The sequence below is a fragment of the Globicephala melas genome, chromosome 12 (genome assembly GCF_963455315.2).
Source record: "Globicephala melas chromosome 12, mGloMel1.2, whole genome shotgun sequence".
Taxonomy (NCBI): Eukaryota; Metazoa; Chordata; class Mammalia; order Artiodactyla; family Delphinidae; genus Globicephala; species Globicephala melas.
In genome coordinates, this window is record NC_083325.1 from 27,447,938 (window position 1) to 27,471,797 (window position 23,860).

The 23,860-nt window shown below is 37.6% G+C and overlaps 1 protein-coding gene across 2 annotated transcripts in view; it reads right to left on the reverse strand.

The window, feature by feature from the left end:
- The window catches only part of ALMS1 (ALMS1 centrosome and basal body associated protein), a 228,570-nt gene that overhangs the window by 75,203 nt on the left and 129,507 nt on the right, over window positions 1-23,860 (reverse strand). For both annotated transcript variants that reach the window (XM_060309646.1, XM_030877577.2), the window contains 2 exons: window positions 13,757-13,998; window positions 7,507-7,632 (listed from right to left, as the gene is read on the reverse strand). In XM_060309646.1, the coding sequence (XP_060165629.1) occupies window positions 7,507-7,632; window positions 13,757-13,998 (368 nt within the window). The remainder of the gene's footprint in view (window positions 1-7,506; window positions 7,633-13,756; window positions 13,999-23,860) is intronic.

Genomic DNA, 23,860 nt, shown 5'->3' on the forward strand with positions numbered 1-23,860 from the left:
GAACCTGGCTGTTCAAAATCTGTTCAAATCCCTGCTTTCAATTCTTTTGGGTATATACTTAGAAGCAGAATTGCTAGATCATATAGTAATTCTATGCTTAATTTTTTGAGGAACCACTACACTGTTTTCCACAGTGGCTATACCATTTTACATTCCCATCAGCAATACACAAGAGTTCCAATTTCACCATATCCCTGCTAACCCTTGCTCTTATTTCATAAAAGCCATCCTAATGGGTATGAAGTGGTATCTCTTTGTAGTTTTTATTTGCATTTCCTTCATGACTAATGATGTAAAACATCTTTTCACGTTCTTTTTGGCCATCTGTATCTTTCCTGGAGAAATGTCTCTTCAGATTCTGTACTCATTTAAAACTTAGATTGCTTTTTGCTGTTGTTGAACTGTAAGAGTTCTTCATATATTATGGATAGTCATCTCTCATCAGATATATGAATTGCAAATGTTTTTCCCAATTCTGTGAGCAACCTTTTTACTATGTTGATAGTGTTTTTTTTGGTGCACACAAGTTTTAAATTTTAATCAAGTCCAATTTATTTTTATGAAAACTTCTTTAACCTATCTGATCACCAAGTCATGAATAAAATGACAGCTCTTTAGTCAAAAAGACAAAAAATACAATTGTTTTTTCTTTTCATGCCTTTCATTCCAAAATTAACTTTTGGCATTTCTTTTCCCACTTTGTAACTAAATTTTCTATTTAGATGAGTGTTGTGTTAAACTGACTTCAAAGTTCACCACTGATCACTTTCAGCACTGCTTCATTTCTCTGTAATGAATTCTTCATTTTGATTCATCTCTTCAGCTGGGTGAGTCTTCAAGTGAATTTTTCAAGAAGGTACAGAGGTTGAATATACTTTCTAGCTGCTGTGTACTTGTGAAAATGTCTCTTCATTGTCATACTGCTTAATGAAAATGCACTGGGTCCATAAATCCTTGAATTTTCCCAATAAATACAGATTTGGTTCCATTATTTTTACATTTAGTATTTTAAATAAGCCTGATATCAGAATAAATTTTGTTCTAACTTTTTTTTTAATTGTATATTTATGGGATTTTTTTCTTTTTTTCTTTTTCTTTTTTTTTTTTTTGGCGGTACGTGGGCCTCTCACTGTTGTGGCCTCTCCCTTTGCGGAACACAGGCTCCGGACACGCAGGCTCAGCAGCCATGGCTCACGGGCCCAGCCGCTCCGCAGCATATGGGGTCTTCCCAGACTGGAGCACGAACCCGTGTCCCCTGCATCGGCAGGCGGGCTCTCAACCACTGCGCCACCAGGGAAGCCCTTTTTTTATTTTGACTCAAAAATCTTTTTCTGATATGTATCTCAGTCTCTGACTTTTCCCTGGATTTTTAAGACAATTTTCAATCTGCATACAGTGTTCCCCTTTTCAGGAGAGGGATGTTTTATTCAATTAAGTGTTTGAATATTACTTTCTTCCTCAGCTACAGATATAGTTCTTGGTTTGGTTTACTTAGCTATGTTTCTTATGTCTCTCATCATCTTTCACAGCATGTTCATTTTCTTCTTCTTTTTCCTCTGTAATTTTGCAGACTCTCAGATTTGTCCTCATCACTAATTTAACTTCCTTCATGTTAATTCCACCCTTTCTTGCCTGCAAAATGTATTTTAAATCTGTTACCAAATCTTTAGTTTTAGGCAGTCTTTTCCTTCATATGTTCATTCCTGCCCCCCCCACTTTTTTTCAAAATGGAGACAAAACATAAAATTCACCAATTAAAGTAAGTGTACAATTCACTAGTTCTTAGTATTTTCACAACCAATATTGCTATCTAATTCCAGAACATTTCTGTCGCGCCCCCACAAAGAAATCTTGTAGATGTTAGCTGTTACTCCCTATTTTCCCCTCCCCAACATCCCCTGGCATCCACTAATCTACTTTCTGTCTATATGGATTTGCTTATTCTGGACATTTCATATACATGGAATTATACAATATATGACCTTTTGCTATTGGCTTGAATTATTTCTCCCTTTAACAGTGTCAGTTTTTTGGACTTCCCTGGTGGTACAGTGGTTAAGAATCCACCTGCCAATGCAGGGGACATGGGTTCGAGCCCTGGTCTGGGAAGATCCCACATGTGGCGGAGCAACTAAGCCCGTGCGCCAAAACTACTGAGCCTGCGCTCTAGAGCCCAAGAGCCACAACTACTGAAGCCCATGCACTTAGAGCCTGTGCTCCTCAACAAGAGAAGCCACCACCACAAGAAGCCCACGCACCACAACTAAGAGTAGCCCCTGCTCGCCACAACTAGAGAAAGCCCGTGCACAGCAACGAAGACTCAACGCAGTCAAAAATAAAAATAAATTTATTTTAAAAAATAGTGTCAGGTTTTTTCATTTTAATTGTTAGTTTTTGTTTATGTATTTGGGACTTGCTTATACTGCATTTGTCTTTTAAGTCATATAGGAGAAAAACTGAATTACAAACAAAAATACATTTATACTGTCTTTTGTATTTACTTATGTAGTTACCTTTAGTACTTTTTTCATGTGGATTTAAGTTACTGTCTGGTGTCCACCATTTCATCTTGAAAAAAATCTCTTTAGTATTTTCTGTGGGTCAGTTTGCTAGCAGTCTTTCAACTGTCGTTTATCTGAGAATGTCTTAATCTCTCCTTCATTTTTGAAGGGTAGTTTTGCTAGGTACAGAACACTTGGTAGGCAGGTTTTTTTCCTTAGCTCTTTGCATATGTCATTGCAATGCCTTCTGGCCTCTATGGTTTCTGATGAAAAATCAGCAATTAGTCTTATTGAAGATTCTTTGTACATGATAACTCCACTCTTGCTGCCTTAACACTGTCTTTGTCATTTGATGGTTTATGATGTATCTAGATCTGGATCTCTTTGACTGTATCATGCTTGGACTTCCTTGAGCTTTTGGGATGTGCAGATTAACAGCAGTCATCAAATTTGCGAAATTTTAGGCCATTATTTCTCCAAATACTCCTTCAGTCTCTTTTTCTGTCTCTTCATCTGGAGCTCCCATTATGTATATAATAGGATGCTTGAAGGTGTCCCATAGGACTCTGAGATTCTGTTAATTTCTCTTCATTATTTTTTCTTTCTGTTTCTCACACTGGATAATCTCAACTGGCCTATCTTCAAGTTCACTGATTCATTCTTCTGCCTGTTCAAATCTGATACTGAGCTTTCTCCAGTCAATTTTTTATTTCAGTTATTGTACTTTTCAACTACAGATCTTCTATTTGGCTCTTTTTTGTAATTTCTCTTTATTGATATTCTCTATTTGGTAAGACACTGTTCTTATACTTCTTTAGACATGATTTCATTTAGTTCTTTGAACATATTTTAAATAGCTATTTTAAAGTCTTCATTTAGTAAGTCCAATGTCTGAGATTCCTCACAGTTTCTAAACTGCTATTTTTCTTTTGTATGGACCATATATATATTTTTTATTTTGAATTTCCATATCTTGCAACTTTTTGTTGAAAACTGGACATCTTAAAAAATATAATGTGACAACCCTGGAAATCAGAGTCTACTACCTCCCTAGGGTTTCCTGCTGTTGCTTTATGCTGTTTTTTTAAAGTAACTTTTCTGAACAAATTCTATAGAGTCTATGGAAGCTGCCACTCAACTAGCTTAGTGGTCAGCTAACGCCTAGATGGAGATATCCTTAAACATCTAGAAACAACAAATCTCCCAGTCTTTGCTGAGGGACTACGTGCACATAGCCGTCAACGCTGAGGGCAGGGAGTTATCAATTCTGCCTTAGCCTTCCCTTTCTTTTTGCCCAGAGCCTCAAGGGCAGCCAAAGTAAAGGGTAGGCCCCTCTCAGGTCTTTCCTCAGCATGCACTCAGGCCTGTGCACACTTGTGGTCTTCTAGAGTCCTAGGAATATGTCAATGCTTTTCAAAATATCTATGGACATCTCATCCTCAGTTTTTCCGTTAAAGCTTTTGGTTAGTCTATTGTTTGTCTCAAGTGTCATCCACTGCCTCATGCATTGTGGCATTAAAACACTTGCCTGGGGACTTCCCTGGTGGTCCAGGGGGTAAGACTCCGAGCTCCCAAAGCAAGGGGCCTGGGATCAATCCCTGGTCAGGGGACTAGGTCCTGCAACTAAGGGGTCTGCATGCCGCAACGAAGATCCTGAGTGGTGCAACTAAGACCCGGCACAGCCAAAATGAATAAATATTTAAGAAACTAAAATAAAACACTTGCCTGTAAGTGTTTTTTGACAAACACCTCACACATAGACACAGAGGCTCATACACACTGGATAGCTCTGAGTAAGGTCAAATAAAGATAAGCCTTTTGAGTGGAGTTTTCCAGAGAGCCATCAGACAGGTCAAATACTGATAATTCTTTGGGAATGTAATTTTGAAAGAGGTCCAGCTCTGTTCTGCTCCCTCCAGTCCTGGGAATGCAGACTGATATTTTTCAATTTTATCACTGAGCTGAGTGTGGCAATGAGAAGAGGGCAAGTTAAAATGCCACAAGCTTACTATTCTTATCAAGGTTCAGCCATTTTTCTTGAATAAATGCTTGCTACAAAAGCTACAGGCCTTTGGTTAATTTCCAGAGTTTTGGAAAAGTTTTGCCAAAATTCTGTTGCTTTTATCACAGGGCAAAATTTTGGAGGTGTTTACTCCACCCTTTTTTTCTGCTATTAACTCGTCACTTTGTTTTAAAAATCCCAGCCAGTTCTCTCCCCATGGCTTTTTGCTCCTATTGACAGTAAGTATTAGTACATAAAGTATTTAAATGTCTTTAAATGAATATAAAAATAACATCTATATTATATATTGGTATGAGGTATAAAATGGCTTAAGAAAAAAAGACATAGTACCTAACTTCAAAGAACTTACTGTCAGATATAAATGAAATCCTGTTACTACTTAAGAGGGTTACTTGGGGCTTCCCTGGTGGCGCAGTGGTTGAGAGTCCGCCTGCCGATGCAGGGGACATGGGTTCGTGCCCTGGTCTGGGAAGATCCCACATGCCACAGAGCGGCTGGGCCCGTGAGCCATGGCCGCTGAGCCTGTGCGTCCGGAGCCTGTGCTCCGCAACGGGAGAGGCCACAACAGTGAGAGGCCCGCATACCACACACACACAAAAAAGTGTTACTTGACCTAATGAGTAAATCTCTAACATCTATTGTACCTATATTCACAGAACTTACATATAAATGAAATCCTGTTACTACTTAAGAGTGTTACTTGACCTAATGAGTAAATCTCTAACATCTATCTCTTTCTTTGCGAGGTTACCTTTGCCTTGTTTTTTTGTTTTTGTTTTGTTTTTAGTTTATGTATTTTTATTTTTGGCTGTGTAGGGTCTTTGGTGCTGTGCACGGGCTTTCTCTAGTTGCGGCGAGTGGGGGCTATTCTTTGTTGCAGTGTGCGGGCTTCTCTTGTTGTGCAGCATGGGCTCTAGGCGTGCGGGCTTCAGTAGTCGTGGCACATGGCTCAGTAGTTGTGGCTCGCAGGCTCTAAAGCGCAGGCTCAGTAGTTGTGGCGCACGGGCTTAGTTGCTCTGTGGCATGTGGGAACTTCCCAGACCAGGGCTGGAACCCATGTCCTCTGCATTGTCAGGTGGATTCTTAACCATTGTACCGCCAGGGAAGTCCCTTTGTTTTTGTTTTTAAAAGAATTTTATGAGTTCAATTGTTTACTCATTCTCAACTGAGAGAAATTATTTGGTCCAAATATCTGCAATGGTTTATGACTTGCCCTTGGCCCCAAACTCTAGTTGGATCTTTCTAATATCTATAGAATCACAACATACTAATAGACAATATCTATCAGAACAATTCCTAGGCTTTCATCTAGAGCAGCTCTACTGGTCTAAGAAACTATTATTTTCAAACTGTCAACTCCCTCACTCTCAGAATAGTTGCAGAACATGATAAATGACAACCTCAAGTGTATATAGCTAACAGATCTCTTCTTGTCTAATTGATGCATTCAGTACTTTATTTATAGGGACAGTATACCTCAGGATACAATGTACCATCCCTGAGTCATCTTCTCTTCCCACTACTGTCCAATTTTTCTCAAAGTTAATGTCTCCAAAGGGAAGAGTTAGGATGTAAATGAACAGAAGTACACAGGAGGCCTCAAAAAATACTGGAACACCTGATTAGACTTCTATTGTTATATTCTGTTTTCTGAACTAGGCGGCTGAAAGTGAGACTGAGATAAAAGATTTTCCTACCTACAATCAATTAAGTAAGCTTGTTTTATTTCTGGTAGCCATTAAGTGTTTTTAAAATCATAGCCATGCAGGTAGTGAAAATTTCTTCCAGTTCCTGGTTATAGGCTTAATAATCAATCCTAACATATGAGCATTTTGTGGTTCTTTTTTTCAGTGGCATCACAGTGGGAAATCAGGAGCAATTTTACCAGGGGCTTTAACTCAGTTACTATCAGATACTAGTTGGGTCCTCTTAAAATTAACAGAAAATCTGCGTAAGACCAGGGACAACTACTTTCTTTTTAATTTCTACACCTATAAAGATGTCTTATGACAAATCATTAACAATTTATATCTAAACTGAACCGAGTCAACTCCTGTGGACCGATCAATATGTTATCCCAACAATCAAAACCCCACACCACACCAACTCAGTATCCTTATCTTACAATTTTCCACAGAAAATATTTATTCAGTTCCTCCACGGGATGCTATTCATTTTCTAAATCTGCAGTTCTATTGTGGTGATCTCACAGGGATGCTGTGGGATATTTTAAAATTCTAGGGAAACAGTGATATTTAATATCTGGTGTACAGGACAAAAACTAACAGCTAAAGATAGTTTAAAGTTCCAACATTAGATACTGCTACATTCCTTTCAATGCTGCTGTCTGTATCTCTGCAGAGTTGGATTCTTGACAGTTTCTGCAACAAAAGCAATAAATGGGGGTGGTTGTGTCCAATGTCATCTCAAGGTTTGAGAAACTGTGCCCTAATAGCCACATATATCTCATTAGCAAGTAATTATGCATATTTATGAACAAAGTAAAATGTTTTCTTTCAAACACAAAACCAAAAATATTTTTGTTTATTAAGTTGTACGATCAAAATGGTAAGTATTTTTATGTCCTAATAACGTAATAGCTTAGTATCTGAAAAAATACTTCATGTATTTATATGCTGCTGCTGATTTATATCCCCATGATGATGAGAAAAGAAATCACCCAAACACTAAGGTGACTGTGAACAGAGAAAACTCGGAAACCTTTGTCCTAGATGGAGTCCACTAACCCAAACAAGTAACTGTTCATACAATTTTCTTCAAATATTTATCAAATGTTTGAGTGTACACAATACATCTGACCAAATAACTCACCTATCTGAACCAGAGACTGAGTCATGAAAAGCTCCATGTTTCACTTAAAGATTAAATAGCACTGAGCTTTCATATGTCATCCAGAATTAAACAGCCAATCCACAAATAAAATTTCAAAAAATAAAATTTTGAATAATTTCTGCACAATACCTGAGTGTGAGCTCTCAATGGTGGTGTCTGACTTGGAATCCAGAGATGAAGGAATCTGTCTTAATTGGGGAACATAGTACATCTTCGTACTACCAGAAGGCTTATATGGCAACAGTAAAGGCTGGCCTAAGGAGATAAAGATCAGAATAATTAATAAGAAAACATTTATTAATTAACTGAACAAATATTAAGTACCTTTATTGTGCCAAGGAGTGGTCAAGATTCTTGGAATATATCAGTAAACTAGCATTCTAGAAGAGGGAGGTATACAGTAAACAATTAGTGTACTAAATAAGTAAATAATCTAGTATTTTTATAAATTATTAGTGACATAAAAAATTAGAAAATACGGGGCTTCCCTGGTGGGGCAATGGTTGAGAATCTGTCTGCCAATGCAGGGGACACGAGTTCGAGCCCTGGTCTGGGAGGATCCCACATGCCGCGGAGCAACTAGGCCTGTGAGCCACAACTACTGAGCCTGCGCGTCTGGAGCCTGTGCTCTGCAACAAGAGAGGCCGCGACAGTGAGAGGCCCGCACACTGCGATGAAGAGTGGCCCCCGCTTGCTATAACTAGAGAAAGCCCTCGCACAGAAATGAAGACCCAACACAGCAAAAATAAATAAATTAATTAATAAACTCCTACCCCCAACATCTTCTTTAAAAAAAAAAAAATTAGAAAATACTGGGACTTCCCTGGTGGCGCAGTGGGTTAAGAATCTGCCTGCCAATGCAGGGGACATGGATTCGATACCTGGTCTGGGAAGATCTCACATGCCGTGGAGCAACTAAGCCCGTGCGCCACAACTACTGAGCCCGTGTGCCACAACTACTGAAGCCCGCCTGCCCTAGAGCCCGAGCGCCACAACTACTAAGCCCATGTGCCACAACTACTGAAGCCCACGTGCTCTAGGACCCTCGTGCTGTGAGTACTGAGCCCTCATGCTGCAACTACTGAAACCTGCGCGCCTAGAGCCCGTGCTCCGCAACAGGAGAAGCCACCACAATAAGAAGCCTGTGCACCACAACGAAGAGTAGCCCCCACTCGCCACAGCTAGAGAAAGCCCATGTGCAGCAATAAAGACCCAAAAAACAGCCATCCCCCGCCAAAAAATTAGAAAATGCTGAGGAAGATTAGAAGTATTTGGGAAATTGCAGCAGGATGCTGTTTAAATAGAGTGGTAAGGGCAGGATCCATTGAGAAGATGACTTCTTAGCAACCTATTCCATATTTAGATGGCTCTAACTAAGAAATACTTTATCTATATTGAACCCAAACCTGGTCACTGTTAACCCCTACTACTGATCTTTGGAGGTTCTCCCTCCAGAGTCATAGAAAGTAAATCTAATTCTCTTCTATGTGGCAGATTTTCAAAATAAGTTTTCCATTATAAAAGTATAAATTCTCAATATTAAAAAAACACACAGAAATAAAAAAGACAAAGTCTTACCACTCAAAGATAACTATTATTAATATTTTAATGTATTTCTACAGGTCTTTCCTCTGTATTTCTTATTTGTTTACATAGTTGTGTAGAGTATGTATAATTTGGAATTCAGTTTTTCTACTTTACATTTATAAAGTTTCTTTTTCTTAAATACTAACTGGTAAAATTCTTTCTAAAATGTCTATGACATGGTAGTAATTTGATTATTATAGAAGATGAAATCTTTTTCTTATTTTTTTTTTGCTTCATTGGGTCTTCATTGCTGCACGTGGACTTTCTCTAGTTGCGGAGAGGGGGGCTACTCTTCGTTGTGGTGCACAAGCTTCTCACTCTTCTCACTGCGGTGGCTTCTCTTGTTGTGGAGCACAGGCTCTAGGCACGCAGGCTTCAGCAGTTGTGGAGCATGGGCTCAGTAGTTGTGGCTTGCGGGCTCTAGAGCAGAGGCTCAGTAGTTGTGGCACACGGGCTTAGTTGCTCCGCAGCATGTGGGATTTTCCCGGACCAGGGCTCAAACCCGTGTCCGCTGCACTGGCAGGTGGATTCTTAACGACTGGGCCACCAGGGAAGTCCCTGAAATCTTTTTCTATATACTCGTTTTTCTTTCATGATGTGGTAGAAACTCTCTCTCTGTAACAGCATTTTGATATTTAGCTGGGTACATACTGCTCATGCGTACACTGTTATTTCCCAATCTCCCTTGCAGACATGTATGAACATATGACTAAGTCTGGGCCCATAGGTCAAGGGTGAGAATAATGCCTGCAACTTCCAGGCATCCCATTAAAACACTCCACTGGCTGCTGCTAAACTTTATCCTCCCCATTACTCTTCTTTTCCAGTATTTTCTTTATTATTCTTCCTGAAAAAATTTAAGATCAATTAAACAAGTTCAAAAGAACAATTCCATTAGAATTTTTAGTAGAATTACGTTAGAGTTTAAGTTTATTTGGGAATAAATGACATCTTTACAATATTCAATTTTCCCATTCAGAAATATCCCATCCCTTCTTTTAGTCTACTGTCCTTTTCTATGCCTACACAAAGGATTAGTATTTCCATCACATGAGTCCTATAAAATTCTTGTTTAGGTTACTCCTGAGTATTTATGGGGTTGTACTGCTCATTCAAATAAAATTTTGTAGATAGCTTCCACTTCTCCTGATTAAACACAACAGCTTCTTCAGTTTATCCTTATAGACCATGGTCTTCTCTTGCATCCTGTAATTACCTCTAAGAGATGGACTCCTAGTTGCCCATGTCTAGTTTATAAAAATCAAAATACTCTAGACAGAGTCTGATAGTCCCAGAGTAGAATGAGATCTCCTTCATTCTGGACACAATAACAACTTTTACATTATTTAGAATTGTGTTACCATCCTTGACCACTCCATCATTCTGATGATTTGACACGGAATCCATATTATTAGTACCCTGCTTCCAACCAAGGAACTGACTTCATACTGAAGGAAATGAGACAAAAGGCTGATGCCTAAAAGGAGTCACTGTTCTCATCACAAGCCTGATCACCCACAACTATGGTAAAACTCAAAAAAAAAAGTGAGTGAACAATTTACTGATAACTGGTATGGCACAAGCTGGGAGGCATAACTTTCTGAGGTTGGAATGCTAGCTTACAGAATATGGCATGTGCTCAGAACCATATATGGTACTTGCCTATCCCACAGACAGAATGCATGTATTTAGGAACAAAGGCAGAAGCCTTTAAAATCTTTTGCTTTCTATCTCTATGACTCTGCTTTGTTTGATGGAAGATCTTAGAAATAAGGGAGGGGCACTTCTACCAGGAGACAGGAGCCATCTAGTCATTTTACATTCTTTATGTCACTGAAACAATACAGGGAATAGGATGCCATAGTGTTGACTAAAACTACAATTGACCTTAACTATCGGGGAGAAATAAGGTTACCTTAAAAAAAGAAAGTCAATAGGAGTATGACTTACACCTAGGGGACCACTTTACCAAGCCTGGTCATCGAAATTAACAAAAAATTACATTAAACCTATGCAGGGCTAGCAAAGTCTTAGACTACTTAGGAATACTTGTACCAACCTATCAGGCAAAACCCCAGCCAATGAGAACCTGGCTGAATTCAAGGAGAATGAAGAAATGTATAGAGAAGGGGAGAATTTAAATAACAGAAAAAAATAGGCTGTAGCCTCTACTTCTACTTGGACATTGCTGTAGTCATTATTGTTAGAATATTGATTTATTAGTTTTCTTCCTCCACCAGTGTATATAAAGCTTGGTAGTGATGGTTAAATTTACCATTTAGTTCAAAGTTTGCAGAAAATGGGGCTTCCCTGGTGGCGCAGTGGTTGAGAGTCCGCCTGCCGATGCAGGGGACACGGGTTCGTGCCCTGGTCCGGGAAGATCCTACATGCTGTGGAGCGGCTGGGCCCGTGAGCCATGGCCGCTAGGCCTGCACGTCCGCAGCCTGTGCTCCGCAACGGGAGAGGCCACAACAGTGAGAGGCCCGCGTACCACAAAAAAAAAAAAAAAAAGTTTGCAGAAAATGGACACCGACAATTGGGCAGAATTACAATGGACCCAGATCAAGAATGGTCACCATGTGGAGATGGAGAATTCAGAGACAAGATAAGTGGCTTTTTGAAATTCTCAACGACTTTATGTTTGGATGCAGAAGTCTTAAAGTTACTTTGGACTGCCTATCTCTGGGGGAAGAAGCGACTATTCAGCAAATAATGGTTGTTCCTGGGAGAGAAAGAAAGGACTGGAGAAGGGTAAAGAAGAAAGTCCAACCATAAAATTTATTTCTTCAAAAAACTTGAAAATAGAACTAAATATAAACATATAACATATTACTCTTAATTTGTTAATTCAGAGCAGTGGACACATAGTCATAAATTCAACATACTACTCTGTATACTTTTAAAATATTTTTAAAAATTTTACTTCTGAATCCACAGAGTTAAAAATAATATTTTATTAGTAAACCAAATAATATTTATCTTTTAAAGGAGTCCTTTCTACGAAGTACCTGTATGTAAAGGTAAAAACATGAACTGTGGCCTCTATATAGACTGATCGGTTTGATGTCAGAAGAGGTATAAAATACACTTTCACAGTTGGATTTCCTCTCCTGTGCTCTGCCACCAACATGAAAACAACATAGCCTAGAGTAGCCTGGGTTTCAGTACAAGCATGTGGAACAGACCCAAACCATTTTTGCATCCTGATGCCAAACTCCAACTGACTCGTAAGCCCATGAGTGAAGAAAGCAAAATGTCTGTTGCTACAAAGCACTGAGATTTTCGAGGTTCTTATACAGTATCATGGTGGCAATAGGTAATTGACACATTAAAGGTGTTCTGTGTGATATTTATTAGACTATACATTTGGGGGGCAAAATTTTACTTCACAATAAAAATGTATAAGAAATATAACCATCTCGAGTTTCCCTGATAGCGCAGTGGTTAAGAATCTGCCTGCCAATGCAGGGGACACGGGTTCCAGCCCTAGTCCGGGAAGATCCCACATGCCGCGGAGCAACTAAGGCCATGTGCCACGACTACTGAGCCTGCGCTCTAGGGCCCGCGAGCCACAAGTACTGAGCCCATGCGCCACAACTACTGAAGCCCACGCGCCTACACCCCGTGCTCCGCCACAAGAGAAGCCACTGCAATGAGAAGCCCAGGCACCACAATGAAGAGTAGCCCCCGCTCGCCGCAAGTAGAGAAAGGCTGTGTGCAGCAATGAAGACCCAACACAGCAAAAAATAAAATAAATAAAATTTTTTAAAAAAATAAAAGAAATATAACCATTTCAACATATAAATATATTTATTCAAATTAAATTCAGTACAATTTAAATGTGGAACTAAGCAATTTTCTTTATACATTTAGGCATATTCCATTTATACCTACAGACAGATAAACTTTTTGCATAAGTAGGAAAACTTAAAATATATTTTGAATAGATTTGTACAAACTACTGAATACTTTAAAATTAGTAATTTAAAGTTCCCACCCTCATTTGGAGGTAGAATGGGAACTTAACTTTCTAGTTACTGGTCTGAAAAAGAAAATAACTTGCTATAATTTTGAACGTTATATAGTATAAGGACTATAAAAATATCACTGTCATGATAGCATATGAACACTCTAAATGTAGACCTTATGGTAGAGATTGCTAGCTGTTCACCAAAACTCATTTCTTCTTCATCCTGGAAAGCACAGCTAAACTATTCCTAGTCAGTGGAAAGTGATGTGGGCCACACCTAGGCCTAGCCCATAAAAGCCTCCCAACGTGTGCTCCTCCATGCTTTTCGTCCCTTCCTGTTGACTATGATGATGAATCCAAGGTTCCATGTTTTAAAGAAAGCAGGGTCACAGTCAACCTGGGTCCCTGGTCAACGTTTCTTGAAAAAGAAATAGACTGGTATTGTGTTTGCTATCTGTTCATTGTATCATGCAAAACAATAGTAAAAAAAAAATGCCAAATAATTATCTACCTCCCTAAAATTGAACCTCTATAGTTTTTATGTTTTCATGAACTACTTGCATTCTTATGACAAGTATTATAAGTTGAAAATACATCAACCACAGTAGCATGAGTTTCACATAGGTTGTTAACTTCACTAGAAATTGAAGTAAAAACATAATAAATTATATTCTCTTCATAGCTATGTAAATAAAAGATGATATAATCATGTACAACCTATTGCTTAAAATTAAAATTAGGTTTTCTAACTAGAAAGACCCAATCAAGAAATTTCTTAGTTAATTACACAAAAGTTGGTAATATGACCTAAAATTCTCTTACCATCTGTGCCATGAGGAACAGTAATCTGTTGGACTGAAGACGATGAAGGAAACTTGACAGGAACTTTGCCCAACTTCCGTGTACTGAGCTCTGGAATATCATGTCCACGATCTTCAGCATTAACAAAAATCTCAGATGAAAACATGGCTTTTCTTGGACTTTCTGTTGTTATCTGAGTGACTGCATCAGACGATAATTTTCCAGAGAAGGGAGAAAACGGGGTCTTAGTCTCCTTTGGTGATCTGAACAAAAAAGAGAAAACACACAGCAGGTCATATCCTTGGCTTATCAAATACTGTAATTTCTTTCCAAATGTGGCTTCAATATTTTTTGGAGACATCCAACTCAAATGGTTAAGTTATTTCTGCAGTACCCTTTGCTTTTTTACATACTTATTACAGTGTGATCATGCATGAGTTTACTTTTACTTATTTTAAAATCTACTTTTATTTTGGATTTAGAATGCTATTATATAAGGAAAGGGTACTTTTCAGTTGAAGTGAAAAGATATCCATTAAAAAATAATTACTGGAAGTCCACTATAAATTAGGGGACTATGCTAAACGCATAGAGTGTACAAAAATAAAAAAGAAACAAAGTCTTTCCTCAAAAAGTTTATATGTCAGTGGGGGAACCAGAGGTTTTTAAGGTTGTAACTATATATATAGATTATAAAGAATCCATATTAAAACATAATGGAGTAAATAAATGAGTGTATAAATAAATAAATAATAGGAGGGAGGGAGAAGACAAATCTTGCCAACATAAGAATTCCATATGTAGGTAACCTCACCCCCGGCATCCATCTCCTCCCCAAGGAGGTGGAGGTGAAGCTTAATCTTCCCCATAAGTCCAGTCCTGGGCTGGTCTTAATGACTGAATTCCAAAGAGAGTATAAAATGGGAGAAAAAGTAACTTTACAGTGGAGAAACCTAGCAAACACCATGTTATGCAAGTGATGATGTTTCACATCACCAGTGATGTCACGGAGACATTACATACTCTCTGTAAATGATGTGATGAGAAGGTTACTTCGCTTCTGCGGTATTCTCTGCCAAAACCTGTAACTCCAGTCTAATCATGAGAAAAACATCAGCCAAATCCAGATGGAGAATATCAGACCAATATTCCTCAGGACTGTCAAAATCATGAAAAACAAGGAAGGAATGAGGAACTGTCATAGACCAGAGAAGACTAAGCAGACATGACAACTAACTAAGTGGAATGTGATATACTGGATTGGGTCCTAGAACAGAAAAAGGTCATTAACGGGAAAACTGGTGAAATCAAAAAAAAGTCTTAAGTTTAGTTAATAGTAATATATAAATGTTGGCTTTTTAATTTTGAAAAGTATACTATGGTAGTATAAGATGTTAGCAATAGGAAAAACTGGGAGAGAGGTAAAGGGAACTCTATTATGGTTTGTATCTTTTCTGCAGATTTGAAATTATTTGAAAATAAAAAAGGTCATTTTTTTAAAATGGAGTAATACTGTATTATATTATATCACAGAAGAAGAAGACCTTTTAAAAGGTCTTTTAAATCTCTACCCTCTATATACTATTTACTAATTAAAAGGACAATTATGAGAAAAGAAAATAGGCCCATCTCCCTTATGTATATAGAAGCAAAAATCATAAACAAAATGTTAGACAATCAAATGTAGAGTGTGTGAGTGAGTGAATGTGTGAATATGTGTGTGTGTGTGTGTGTGTGTGTGTGTGTGTGTGTGAATTCCTACCAAGCTGTTTTACTCCAGAAATGCAAGGTGAGTTAACATTCAAATGTCAACAAATGTCATGCACCACATCAATAAAATAAAGGAGAAATGTATATGATCATAGCAGTATAGTCAGATAAAACATTTAATAAAATTCAATAATTATGTATGATTAAAAACTCATAGCAAAGGGAAACTACAAAAAACTTTAGAGCCACCATCCTATTTACAGTGAAATGTGGAGAATGTCCACTGTAAGATTAGGAACAAAATAAGAATGCCAACTCTTACCTTTTCTATTCAACATGTTAGTAAAAGTATTAAATGGCATTAGCAGTAAGGCAGGAAAAAGAAATCAGAAATATAAGGATAAGAGAGGAGGAAATAATACTTTCCATATTTGATATAATTAAGGATACAGAAAATCCAAAACAATCTACAGATAACTTATTAGAATATCAGTTAGTTTTTAGAAGAGTTGCCAGATAAGAGACCAAACTTTAAAAAATTCCACTAACATTTTTTGGTGTCTGAAAAGTTACAAAATTAAAAACTAAAAAATATGCCATATACATTATCATCAAAACATCATATACCTAGTAATAAGTATACTAAAAAATGTAAGAACCCTAAACAGAAAACTATTAATATATCATAGAGAGAAATTAAAGGTGATCTAAATAGGATTTCTACTTTGAGGCAGGATGTATAGGCATACCTCACTTTATTGCACTTCACTTTATTGTACGTTGCAGATAACGCTTTTTTTTTTTTTTTTTTAACAAATTGAAGGTTTGTGGCAATCCTGTGTCAAGCAAGTCTAGTGGTGGTGCCATTTTTCCAACAGCATTTGCTCACTTCGTGTCTCTATGTCACATTTGGTAATTCTCACAATATTTCAAACTTTTTCATTATTATACTTGTTACATGATCTGTGATCAGTCATCTTTGATGTTACTATTGCAAAAGATTACAACTTGCTGAAGGCTCAGATGATGGTTAGCATTTTTAAAGTCTACTTTCAAATTAAGATATGTACTTTTTTTAGACATAATGCTATTGCACACTTAATAGCCTACAGTATAGCATAAACATAACTTTTACATGCCCTGGGAAACCAAACAACTCGTGTGACTTGCTTTATTATGATATTCTCTTTATTGTGGTGTCTGGGACCAAACCCCTATCTCCGTATTAATATGCCTGCATTAGGAAGGCACAGGCCATCACTCCTGCTGCAACAAGCAAACAAAATTGAATAAAAGATCATAGAGCTAAGGAAGCAATCAAGAAACAATGTCAACTAATATGCTAGAGAGGGACATTTAGAGATTTGGAGCAGGGGTTTGGTGTAGGGAGACATACTCCACTGGAAAAGAGAAATCACCAGAGCTTTTGATGAACTCATTTGCTGGCATGATGGAGTGAAATCTAGCAGAATGTCAAGCCAATTTCCCCCACAGGACATTTCCTTAGTGTCAGGGTGGTATAGGATTATGGGGAACTGAGCCAAGAAAGCAGAGTGAAATTTCCTGCACAGTCATGGCACTAACAAACCAAATCCCACTAGATAAGGGGCCTGTGACAATCATTAGGTCTCCTCTTCAAGACATTTGTCAGTTTTTGAACCTATATAAAGCAGGAAGCTAAATACCTAATGCCTGAGGGAGAGAACTTTCAAAAGTGAGGAATTAGAGACTTACCAGACTCACAGTAAAAACCCAGAAGTGCTATCCCCAAGAAGGGGGCTGAGTCAGAAAAAGTGAAATCATCTGCAATGTTTCAGTGTTTATGAGACAAACTTTCACTGAGAAAGTGTAATGGCAACAAACACATAGCTGGTCTCTCCTTACATTTGCCATACTCTGAAGCTGTGAGAACTGAGAGCCTAAAGAGCTGAATTCAAACATCTGAAAGACTGAAGTCAATAACTGACTGTATTTATTGAAGAATCAAAGACCTGTCAGGCTTACAGCAAAAATCCAGGGAGGCCACAAATTAGGAAAAATCATAGGTAGGATGAGATAACTAAAGCTCCAACCCAGTTCTGATCTAGTAAAATTCCTGAAATGACTGAAATGATCAGCCACTCTGATTAGCAGAGAAAAGGGTAAATCTTCTCTGGTGCAAAGCAATAGCATCTTCAGTCTCTATGATTTTTTTATTCACAATGTCCAGCACACAATCAAAAGTTATGAAATTCGTAAAGCAGGAAAAAGTGACTAAAAATTAAGACAAAAAAAACAAGAAAAATTGATTTAGAGGGAATTCAGATTCTGGAGTTAGCACAGAACTTTCAAATGACTATATTGAGAGTAAAAGATGGGGATTAATAGATAAAAATATGGAGAATCTAGGGCTTCCCTGGTGGCGCAGTGGTTGGGAGTCTGCCTGCCGATGCAGGGGACACGGGTTTGTGCCCGGGTCTGGGAGGATCCCACATGCCGCGGAGTGGCTGGGCCTCTGAGCCATGGCCGCTGAGTCTGCGTGTCCGGAGCCTGTGCTCTGCAACGGGAGAGGCCACGGCAGTGAGAGGCCCGCGTACCGCAAAAAAGGAAAAAAAAAAACATGGAGAATGTCAACAGAAAATTGGAATCAATTTTAAAAAATCAAATACAGATAAATGAAAAATAAGAAAACTGATCCCCAGCAGACCTTAGGGAATACTAGAAGAAATTTTTTGAGGCTGAAGTAAAATGGCCCAACATAGAACAGAACTGCAGGAAAGAACAAAGAGCATTTAAAGTGTGTGTGTGTGTGTTTAATATATACATGTACATATACCCAGGTACATACACCTTTATATTTATATGTTGTTTTATAAATAAACAATAATAATGTGGGGATGTAGAACAGAAATATACAACAAAAGCACAAACAGCAGGAGGGGGCACATGGAGTTAAACTGTTGTGAGATGCTTCATTTTTCATAAAATGGTAAGAATACTAATTTAAGGTTAATTGTAAAGTCAAGAAGTATAAGCTCTTGAAAAATCACTAAAAGAATGATAGAGAAAAAGTATAACAAAAAAATCCAGTAAAGGAGATAACATGAAATCAAGATAATTGATTAAAATAATAAAGGACAAGAGTAATAGAAAACAGCAAAGTGGCAAAACTTAAAATCAACCACCTCAATGATTACATTAAATATAAATGAACTAAATATCCCAATTAAAAGACAAAGGTTGACAAGATGAATAAGACCCAACTATATGCTATTCACAAGAGAAACGCTTTAATATAAGGTCACAGATATACTAAGTTAAAAGAATGGAAAAGGATACCCCAAGCAAACACTAATCAAAAATAAGCTTCCTCTTATCTTTCTCTTCCTCCTGGCTTTTTATTCTCTCCTTTTACCTTTCCCTTCCTGAACAACTGAATCTTAAAACCATTAGGTGGACATTCACAGTGGGTGGGGCAACAGTGGCCCAGAGTAAGGTATAAGAGCCTCATCGGGGTGAGGAGGGTGCCCATGTAAAGGAGTAGCTTTAGCATGTAGTATCACAATCCAATCAGGGCAAAGAGAATCTGGGGAGGTGTGGCTTGTTATGCAATACCAGAGAAGGATGAGGAGGGTTTCCATGAAGAAGAAGGTCCAGCTTGGCATGTGAACTTACTGCCCAGCCAGAATGAGGAAGGCGTCTCTACAGTGGAGCAGCCTAACATAAAGTGGCAGAACTAGAGCAGAGTAGAGAAAATAATCTTCACAGACAGGCAGCCTGGGCTGGTAAGTCAGACCCCCTGCAGAATGAGAAGGGTGTCATCCAGGGCTTGGGAGTAGCCCGGTTTGGTGAGTCAGAGCTCAAGCAAGGTAACAGCAATATCTACCATACAGGATAAGAGGAGGTAATCTGACCTGAGATGTCACAGCCTGGGTGATGAGGGTGTCCCACAGGGTAGCGAGGCATCTTGAGTCAGATCCTAGACAGGATGAGGGCATCCAAGCAGAGAGGAGGCCCAATGTGAGATACCAAAAGCCTAAGCAGGATGAGGAAGATGCTCCTGTGAGGAAGTAGTCCATCTCAGGGAGTTAAGAGTCTAAGTGAGGTGAGGAGGGTGTCCACATACATGGGGTGAGCATTCTGATGGGAGGAAGTCAAAAACCAAGTTGGGGATGTTATCTATGTTTAGGGGTAGTCTAGAATGGAGTGTCAAAGCCCCAGCAGGGTAAGAAGAACATCCAAACAAAAAGGTAGTCTGAAAGGAGAGTCAGAATCCAAGCAGTGAGTGAGGGCAATCCTAACTGGGGAGAGGATGGCAGGAATGATGGGAGATTAGTTACACATGGCAGATTGAGCAAATAAATAAATAAATATATAAAGCACATAAGAAGTGAGGGTTCTCACTACTGGATAAGGGAGTTACAAACACAGAAAGAGAAAAAAAAGTAGAATAAAACTGAATTAGAATTGTATACATGGGTGTGAGCTTATGGTTTTTAATATATATAGACAGATACAGAAATAAATGTAAATGAGTATGTGTGTGTATTTATGTATGTATGTATGTACGTATGTACATAAATCCACTAAGAAGGCTGGGAGCAACCCAATAGCAATGCTCAAATCTTGGCTTCTAAATATCACTTTCCTCTAAAAGAAAGCAGGTTCCTTGGAGAAATGGCCAATTTCAGAGCTGGGGAAGAAGAAGTTATGAGCCTGAAGTGTCTTGTTGTGCCAGAAGGCAAAGACATGTGCAAAAGATGACAAGAACATGTAAAAAGGATACAGAAACCAGCTTGAAGGAGCTGCCACTGGTCAGTAAATCAGTGGCATTTTGAGCATGAAAACAAATTACAATAGTAATAATGAATATAAGAAAACATAACTTTGTATAAGATCTCATATCCAACAAAAAACTTTTATACAGAATAGATTAAAACTCTCTAAATTCAACAGTAAAAAAAAAATGCAGTTAGAAAATAGCAAAACTTAAACACACACTTCACCAAAGATAATATACAGAAGACAAGCACATGAAAAAATGTTCATCCTCATTAGTCATTTAGAGAAATGCATATTAGAACAACAATGAGATATCCCTATATACTTATTAGGATGGCTAATAAATAAAATAATAAAATTAAATAATTATTTATAATAAAATTATAATAATAAAATAAATAAAAAATACTGACAATAACAAAAGCTGACAAGGATGTGAAGAAACTAGATCTCTCATATATTGCCAGCAGAAATGCAAAATGGTACAACCACCCTGGAAAACAGTTTGACAGATTCTTAAAAGATAAACATATACTTACTATACAACCCAACAATCACACTCTTGGGCACTTATCCTAGAGCAGTTTCTCAACCTTGGCACTACTAAAACTGAACCAAATACTTCTTTGTTGTGGGGGACTGACTACTCTGTGTATTCCAGGGTATTCAGCAGCATCCCTGATGGCAACAGCAAAATTCCTTCCTAGTTGTGACAATCAAAAATGACTTCAGATGTTGCTACTGTCTCCGGGGAGCCAAATTCACCCCTGGTTGAGAATCACTGTCTGAGAGAAATAGAAACTTCATTTGTGTAAAAAAAAGTATATGAATGTTCACAGTAGCTTTATTAATAACAGTCAAAAGTTGGAAACAACCCAAACATCCTTCAACAGAGAAATGGTTAAATAAACTGGTATGTATCCATACAATGGAATGCTACTTAGCAATTAAAAAAAAACAAAACCACTGATATACACAACAACTTGGATGGATCTCCAGGTCATCATGTTAAGTAAAAAGAGCTAATCTCAAAGGTTACATGTTATATGATTCAATTTACAAAACATTCACAAAATGACAAAACCATATAGTAGGAAAACAGGTCACTAGTTTCCAGGGTTTAAAGAATGCAGAGGGCAGGGGAGAGGAGTGTGACTACAGAGGGGCAGGCATAAGGGAATTTCTTTGTGGTGACAGAATATTCCTGTATCTTGATTATAGTAGTAGTTATGTGAAATCACAATGTGATTAAATTTCACAAAATTATACACATATGCATTCAAAAAAGCCTGAGTGCATGCAAAACTTGGTGAAATATGGTTCAGTTCTGTAGTTTAGTTAATTATATTGTGCCCATGTCAATTTCCTAATGTCATTTTGAAAATGTACTATAGTTATATAAGACATTACCAATGGGAAAGCTGAGCGATAGATACCTGGGACTCTCTGGACTATTTTTGTAATCTCTTTTTAAGTCTATGTATTTTTAAAATAAAGAGTGAAGAAAAGATAGTAATAAATCATAACCCACTGAATGAAAGCATGATTCTGTACAGATATAAATAAACTAGAAGTCTTCTGAGGACTGAGATACTTACATAATTTCAAAGTTCCTCCCCATAAAACACTTAGCTACAAAGTGGAAAACAGTAACTTTCCAGTTCAGAAACCTAGCCCACAACCTTACTAAGTAATTAAAGTGATCACTGTCAGCAGTGGGACAAATAGAAGTGTACGACAGCTGCTAAGATGTTATAAGAAGAATTCAATGTCAATTCTGTGATAACCCTACCAAAAATATCTCACCTGAACTTAATCACGAAGAAACATCAGAGAAACCCAAACTGAAAAACACTCTACAAAGTAACTGACCTGTAATCTTCAAAAGTGTTAAGGTAGGCCTTCCCTGGTGGCGCAGTTGTTGAGAATCTGCCTGCCAATGCAGGGGACATGTGTTCGAGCCCTGGTCTGGGAAGATCCCACATGCCGCAGAGCAACTGGGCCCGTGAGCCACAATTACTGAGCCTGCGCGTCTGGAGCCTGTGCTCCGCAACAAGAGAGGCCGCGATAGTGAGAGGCCCGCGCACCGTGATGAAGAGTGGCCCCCGCTTGCCACAACTAGAGAAAGCCCTCGCACAGAAACGAAGACCCAACACAGCCATAAATTAATTAATTAATTAATTTTTTTAAAAAAGTGTCAAGGTAATGAAAGTGAAGGAAAGACTGAAGAACTGTTCCAGATTAAAGGAAATTAAAGAGTCATGACAACTAAAGCAACATGTGATTTTGAGTTGCTCCTTTTTGTTATAAAAAATCTTACTGGGACAATTGGAAAAACTGGAATAGTGTCTATAACACATTGATATTAATTTCCTGATTTTTACAGCTTTACTGGTTATGTAGGAGAATGTTCTTTTCATAGGAAACGATGAGAGTGATGGGGCAGTAGGTCAATAACTTACTACCACATGGCTAAGGAGAAAAAAGGAGGTATTAACATGCTGTTCTCAAATGCTGATTAAACAAGCAGACAAAAATTCAGTAAAAATGAAGATTTCAACATAACAGCTGACCAAATGGACCAAAGTAACATACACAGAATATCACAAGAAGCAATGGCAGAATACACATTTCTTTCAATTGCACACTGATCAAAATAAAAATATATCATATCATAAAGCAGTTCTAAAAAATTTAAGTATACTGAAATCATTAAGAATATAATCTCAATGACCAAAAAGAATTAACTAAAAATAAAAAATCATGTATATGTTCTTATATAATTGGAAATTAAGAAACACATCTCTACATAGCCATGGATCAAAGAAAAAGTTATGATATGAGAAAATAATTTTGTACAAAGATGATGATGAAAAACTACATAAAAATCTGTGTACACTAGACAAGAAAGCTAAAAATTAATGAATATGTAAAAAAAGTATCTATTCTCAGAAAGACAGAAAAAGTTAACTTAAACCCAAAACAGAAAAAAAAAAAAAAAGATACAGCAGCAACTAATGAAACAGAAAAAAACACATCAGACGATCATAAAAACCCAAACTGCTAAAGCCCTAGCAAGAGTGACCAAACAAAAAAGGATAAAACACAAATTACTAATACCAGACATAAGAAAGCTAGTATCACTGGAGATTCAGAAATTGAAAGGATATAAGGATATTGTGAAAATAACTCATGCCAACAATTTCTGACAACTTATTTAACTGAAGAGTACTTTCCAAACTGACACAAGAAAAAAAAAATCTGCATAGTCAAATCTACTAAAGAAATTGAATCTATAATAAAAACTCCAGGCCAAAATGGTGAATTCTGCCAAATATCTAAGAAAGAAATAGTACCAATCTTACACAAACTCTTTCAGAGTGTCCTGATATACTAATGAGGTCAGCCCAATGCTCATACCAAACTCAAAGATATTGCAAGAGAAGAAAATTATAGGTGAATATCCCCCATGAACACAAATGTACAATTCCTAACAAAATATTAATTAGGTAGACTGTATCTAGCAAGAAGGATAATACATAAATTAGGAATACATATGATAATCTCTACAATAACTACTGCAATAGAGTCTGACACAATTTTTGATGTTTGATTACTGACTTCTTTTTAAGCCTCACCTTTTGCTCCACATCT